Source organism: Erigeron canadensis, chromosome 4 (genome assembly GCF_010389155.1).
Source record: "Erigeron canadensis isolate Cc75 chromosome 4, C_canadensis_v1, whole genome shotgun sequence".
Taxonomy (NCBI): domain Eukaryota; kingdom Viridiplantae; phylum Streptophyta; class Magnoliopsida; order Asterales; family Asteraceae; genus Erigeron; species Erigeron canadensis.
This window is the reverse complement of record NC_057764.1, coordinates 4,372,474-4,379,833: the sequence shown is the minus strand read 5'-3', so window position 1 is coordinate 4,379,833 and position 7,360 is coordinate 4,372,474. Positions and strand designations below refer to the sequence as shown.

Genomic DNA, 7,360 nt, shown 5'->3' with positions numbered 1-7,360 from the left:
GTAAGAACCCTTGTAGAACAGCTCCTAGAAAGATTTTTGATGCCTTATTTTCGACCTAGGGTTTTGTTTATATACCCCTCCAAAATCTGATGCAGAAACAAGGAAAGGTCTGTCCTCCCGTGCACCCACTGCGGCGCAGTGGGGTTGAGCCTTCCCTCACTGCGCCGCAGTGAGGTGATGTTGACCTTTGACTTCAAGTGACTGCGGCGCAGTGGCTAAGCAAACCACCACTGCGGCGCAGTACATTTCCACGGCCTCCTTTCTACTTTACTTGACTGCGGTGCAGTCGTCTCCTAGCTATCCCTACTGCGGCGTAGTGGGGGTTTGTCCATTTATTTCCGTGGATCAGGGCTGCGGCGCAGTCACGAGCTTGTATAGAAAACTTATTTCGATCTCGATTACTCGCCAAACTCTGCCGTATCTTCCACTCAAATCAACTCTCATAAACATAACGCACTTCCTGGCCAATAATCACCCGAAAATGTACCAAATGGACGCGTAACCTGTTCAGAGACTGTAAACACTAACAAACACCATAAACGCGCCAAATGCATACAAAAACGACTTAAAACATATAGTAAAATGGCCAATAACGATGTGGGTAATGGGTATAAAGTAGTCACATCAGAATCAATAAAGAAAAATTTCAACAAGCTGTTGAACAGAGAAAGGTGTCCAGGGAAGTGGATGAGATGGTAAAAAGGGCTCAGACAAAGGAAATGTATGAACATTTGTCACAATTCAGAGCTGATGTCCGATCTATACTGGGTGCTGAGATCCATCTGGCAGAAAATCATGATAACTTCTCAAAGTTCCATGTCAAACTCTTCAGAGAAGGGAACTTTACTGATGAAAGAAAGGATACGTCAATAAGGGCATTTGGATGGTCAGAACTTAGAGAGATTGGCCTTTCCTACAGAGGTAAAGATGTTTTCCAGGATGTTAAGTATTTTATGAAGAGGATTGGCAAGGAATGGATGAGGAAGGAACTAATGGAGATGGAGTTGGGCTTAAGGACTACTCTTACTACTTCATCATCTCCAGGTTTAAAGAGGAAGGCCACAGAAGAGCCATCTGGGCATGCTGAAAAGAGAATGGCCTGAATCTGATATTGTACTTGTATTTTTTTTATGATTGTAACTTTCCTCCAGTTGATGTCTGTAAATATAAGTTGCAATTCTTATTTTTCACAAGTACTTATCCAAATTAAGTATAGAAATTAAATTGTATAAACTGGGAACACTGATGATCTATAAAGTGGCTCTCCAGTAATTCAAATTAGACTTAGTCAAATTTTTCCAAGGATTTTTTTAAGTACAAACTTGTATAGATAAAAGCTTGAAAATCCTTGCATAATTTCTAAACAAATAGGGGGAATTTGTTAGGTCCAGATTTACTGGATTCGCTCAAGACGTGATTACTGGAGCCCTCTGAAGATTTGTTCAAAAAATATGTGAAGACCAGTGAACAACTTACTTGTACAGGAATGTGGATTCCACCAGATTTGTTCACTGGACTTCACTCCAGTCAAGATCTTTCCACTGAAGAACATTCTCACTGAAGTCGAAGACTGAAGTCTGAAGAAAGAAGTCTGACAAATAGCGGAGCTCACTAGAAGACTTACCAGATCTCCTGACTGGAGTCCTTGTCAGTGTTCTAGACCTTACAAGTCTGAACACTGATTACGAGGAATTGACTTTATGCCTTTACATGCCTTTACCCGGACAATCCATTTGTCCTTTGTTAAAAACCTTACTCGCATGTAAAGGTGGTTGGTTAATTAGAAGACAAGTCACTATCATGTGATTTTATTCTTGTACTTTAATCAATGCATTTAAGGAATTAAAGTAATTTCCTTAAATGCATGTAACCATATTTGTACGGCAAAAAGAATACTATATTTATTCTTTTTGCCTATAAATACCAAGTCACTTCCCTCGTCCAATATACACTTTTGCAATTTGGTGCTTTTGCTCAAATACTCTCGATCTAAACAGTTATACTTCAGAACTTTAAGTATTTCGATCAAGGAGTTTATTTAGCAAAATTAGATCACTTGTAATTCATAGCTTGTTTAGATACTTACTTTGTAATATCTTGTTCCGCAACAACCTTGTATTTTATTTAACATCAATAAATAAAATACACTTGAAAATTACATTGTGTCTCACAATTTAATTTACTTGCTTATCTTTTTATTGCTTAAGTACATATTACTTTATATATATTCTTGCATTTATATTTATTGTAATACTAGTACAATCTAGTGCTTACTTGAAGTTTCATACTAGTCCTATCTAGTGATTACTTGACTTGTTGTATTCTACACTTGTGGGTTAAACCATCGAGTGAGGAACTTCACAAAAACAACTTCAATGTTTGAAGTTTAAACATAACTAAATTACTATATGTTGTTTCTTCACATAAAGTAAAACTTTTCTAATCCAAATCCAATAGACATTGCAGTAGCCACAGCTGCCTACGCATTAGAATATGTGAAAGTTTTAGAAAATTAGTAAAAGAACACCAAAAGGAATACAAATAATTATGCTCGAGACAAAAACATTATATAAGAATAATGTTTTGAAGGAAATCCTCCAACCTGAAAGTGAAACACATTTTTAGGTCATATTCTTCTTGAAACACATATATATTATGGCCAACTGTCGAATACTTTAATTGCATCACATACAATTTCTATTAGTGCCTAATAAACACATTTAAAGATATAATGAACTTAGCATTATCAGTACATATGTGAGAATAACAAAACAACTATACATTTCAACAGAGGTTCTATAAAGGAAAGTGGGCCACAAATGCAAGTAATGAAAAAAGAAAACACAAACTTAAAAGGGAAATAAAATACATGGGCTAACACGGGACTCAATTTTTGTTTTTAAATTTGATCAATATAATTTTAATTAAATTTTATACTATAATGGTAGGTAAATATTACGGCTAAACGTTACCACGTGAGAAACAAATTAAGAAACACGTATATAGCTAGCCAATAAAATCAAACTCAATATACATACAATCAAAAAATATATGCAGTCTTTTGTTGAAGACCGGTATCCTCAATACGGATTTAATGAAAAATAGTTGAAGACATTGAAAAATAGCTGAAGACCGACATTGGAATCACCGCCCTTAAGTCCCAAAGCCACCTGTATAAAAAGTTAAAGCCACGTATTGAAGTTCAGGGTTGGAGATGCCGGACTTAAAAAGATGATGTAGTTCGGTGTTATAGATACCGATTTTTTTAGTTTTCCAAAATTTTATGAGTAAAATACTAAAAATACCATTAGCTTTGAAAATGTTCCTAGCGGTACAAATTTTTCATGATATTACAATAGGCATAATGCCATCATTTATACATGAGTTTGAGAATTCAAAAAGAGAATAAAAATCTGTCTTGTAAATTATGGTCGAAGACAAAATCTTCTAAAACAAGAAATGATAAATTTCTTTTCTTAACACTCCCCCGGCAGTGGGATCACCAAATCTTCTATTACGTTCATTAACACTGCTCAGATGTTATATATACACACTCTATATTAAGTTAGATGGATGTGAATATTAACTCGTCTGCGTGGTGAGTTATTATTGGTCCATTTTACACCTTGTATTACTTCTTTGGTTTCTTCTCAGGCGAGTTATTATTTGTCCATTTCACACCCTATATAACAGAAGTAAATAGTAACTCGCCTGTGTGGCGAGTACTATTCGAGTATTCGTCCATTTCACACCCCTACTACTATTCGGATTTCACCAAATCACATCTTGTTCGGATTTTCTACTACGAGTTACTTCTTGGTTTCTTCTCAGGCGAGTTAGTATTCGTTCATTTCATACCCCGTATAACTATTCGGATTTTTCAAGTTGCATCCCGTTCGAGTTTTCTACTACAAGTTACTTTTTGTTTTGTTACAATTTTTTTTTCCTTTTGGGTTTTCAAATAATTAGATTGACAACTTTTATTTTATTTTCTTTTACCACTATTCCAATATTACCACTATTCAAATTTTGTTTGGGTTTAAAATTACGTGTTACATTTTGGTTTATTACATTTAAACAAACCTATCTAAACCGTTAATCAGGCAACATGCGGAGCCTTAAAATTAACTAGTTTAACATATTGCGAGGGACCAAAAATGCCTATTATATGTAGCAACATTTTTCTACATTTTTATATTTTAAGAAAAAAGGGACAAAAAAACACAACTATATGTAGCACATTGATGAAGTTGTGGTACCACCCACTTCATTAGTTTTCGATATCATCAATTCTTTCAAGCATGGTCGTCCCATAGATTATGTAGACCATGTATATATAATTAAAAAAGTATACTTATTGAACAATATATATATATATATATATGGGTGGGTTATTTGTAGTACATGTATTTTTTATAATACATTTGTAACATGTGTAACTTAACTTACACACTTCTTCTTCCTTCTTCCTTCCAACTCCGACCACCACCATGATTATCTCCGACCACCACCATGATACTCCGGCGACGGCGACCATCTCCGGCGAAACTTACACATGTGTAAGTACAACTTTTATTTAGCATTTTAGCGTTTAAAATATCTAGGTTTTTTCCTTCGCGAGACAACCACCACCAGCTACCATCATCCCTGACCACCCAACGACAGCGTTGGCGTCGGCAACAAGGGCGGAGCCCATACCGTACATGCATTAAAAAAATTACAAAAAGTACATGTATAAGTTAACTTACTTCCTTCTTCCTTCCATCTCCGACCACCACCACTACCACCACCAGCATGACCATCTCCGACCACTGTCATGATCTTCCGGCGACGACGACCATATTTGGCGAGACTTACACATGTGTAAGTTATATGCACATGTGTAAAGTTATATACAACTTACACATGTGTATATAACTTACACATGCGTAAATTTCGTCGGAGATGGTCGCCGTCGCCGGAGGATCATGGTGATGGTCGGAGATGATCATGGTAGTGGTTGGCGGCGGCAGTCTCGCCGGAGAAGAAAGAAGAAGAAAGAAGTAAATTAATTTACACATGTACTTTTTTAATGCATGCACTATAAATAACTCACCCATATATATATATATATATATAACAAGTATTAAAGTAAAACAAATAAAACAATAGGTGAAAATCACCATGCATAATGAAAATCATCGTGCATTAATTGGTTCGTGAATCTTCGTGCATCATTTTAACGTACCATGATCTAAGGGTTAAGATCTTGTCTTATTTGTTTTACTTTAATACTTGTTTTAAAATATCCAACCCTTAAATATATATATACATAATAAAACAGTAGTTATCCTAGCTTTCTAAAACTATCCACCTATACTTAAAGTTATCTTTAAATATTGACACATAGGAGAAATCCTATCCTGCCAACTTTAAAGTAAAAGTTGACCTTTTTTCATTTAAGAAACAAATAGTGAAAAATATATCAACCTTAAAGACGAAAAGTGTAATTTATCCCACTTTTTATGACACAATCGACGAATAAAACCAATAAAACTGTTGTAACAAGCCTTAAAAATATACTAATACCGTTCAAAAAAAATTAAAAATAAAAATATCTACCGATATCCACAACTCCATTTTAATATTGTTGTAGTTCACCCTATACACTTACATATAAATATTCCCTACAAAAAGTATTGGGGCCGGCCAGCGAATTTGTTGGTTGGCACTAGTAATTTTTTTGAAATACAGGACGTGACATACACGATTCTTTATATGTCTTTTTCTTTCTTTATGACCAAAAAATAAAAAAGCCAATAAATTCACTCCTCTCTCTGCTGCATATAACATTCCAACTTTTATTATTTTATCATTTTTCTAATTCCTTGCTTCAAATTTTCTGTCTTCTATCTAAAAATATTTAATGGGTCTCTAGATTTCATCAAGAACTCATCTGGGTATCTCTTAAAACATCAAAAAATGAAAGATTTCCCATCTTGTTTTGGTGAAAATGGAGTACAAGTTGCTGATGCATCATGTACAAGTGCTTCTTCAATATCAAGTGCAGCAGCATCTATATCTAACAATGTAAGTAAAGCTAGAGCTTCTCAAAATATGGTTACATGTGTTTACCAATGTAAGTTACTTGGTAAATCTAGATTAATAATTATTAATTGGAGTAAAAGTTTAGTTGGACATTGTTTTAGTGTTGAGATTGAAGATTTGTCACGTAAATGTCTTAATAGAATTGATGTTAAGCCTTCTCTTTTTACAAAAAGAAGAGGTTTAAAGTCATTACAAGTTGATTTTGTTACACTTGATGTGTATTGGGATCTTACTAATGCGAAATTCGGGTCTAGCCCGGAGCCCGTTGAGGGATACTATTTGGGCCTTGGTTACAAAGGTGAAATGATTTTGTTACTTGGTGATTTAAGAAAGGAAATGTTGAAGAAAACTAAGCATTTGTCGAATTCTTTGAGGATATTGAAAAGGGAACATGTTTTTGGGAAGAAGTTTTATGTTACTAAAGCCCAGTTTAAAGATAATGGGCCGGTTCATGATTTAAGGATCGAATGTGATACATTCGGGCTAGATGACCCAAAACTTGTGGTTCGGATGGATAGTAAGATAGTTATGCAAGTTAAGAATTTGGTATGGAAGTTTAGAGGGAATTTCACCATTTCAGTTGATGGGCTTCCTGTGGAAGTATATTGGGACGTGCACGAGTGGTTGTTTGGATCAACGACGTCAAGCGCGTTCTTCATGTTTCAAACGTGTCCGGGGTATGGAAAGAGTGGTGCATTCGCTGATCGGTCTATAGTTCCATGGTCTTATTCGCAGGGTTCTAATTTTTGTTTGACACTTTATGCTTGGAGGAATGACTAGAAGATTGCAAAGGTTGATTTTCTTTTTGGCAATTGCTAACTTTGTTTACATTTGTGAAAACTTCCGTGAAGTGCATTCAATCCTTTGTTTCCGGGATTGAATCTGAACTTTTTGTCCAAGATACATAAACCTTTACCAATTGGGCTAACTCCATACTTGTTTTCGGGTTTATGTTAAGTTTATACGGCCCAAGCTATATAATCAATGCATTTTACTGTTTATATTTAAGTGTGATTGTTTATCTATCCTATATCTGATGTTTATATGTGATCTCCTTTTTTACATTGTTAGATTCTGAAATATCATTTTGCGTCCAATAGCAAACATATTCTTCAATAGCCAAAAACTTGTACTCAGAGACTAAGACCCATAGTAGTAAAAAAAAATTAAATTAAGTGTTATATACTTGTATACTTAACTTAGAGCCTGGATAAAAATTTTCTTTTTTTTTTTTAACGACATGCTATTCTATTCTTATTTATACATTACACAA

At 34.7% G+C, this 7,360-nt stretch overlaps 1 protein-coding gene across 1 annotated transcript; it reads left to right on the top strand.

Annotated features, from left to right (window-relative positions):
• The first annotated feature begins 5,843 nt into the window (after nucleotides 1–5,843).
• LOC122597843 lies at nucleotides 5,844–7,095 on the top strand. The gene has a single exon (XM_043770414.1). The coding sequence runs from the start codon at nucleotides 5,962–5,964 to the stop codon at nucleotides 6,865–6,867; it is 906 nt and encodes a 301-aa protein (XP_043626349.1). The 5' UTR covers nucleotides 5,844–5,961; the 3' UTR covers nucleotides 6,868–7,095.
• The last annotated feature ends 265 nt before the right edge of the window (nucleotides 7,096–7,360 follow it).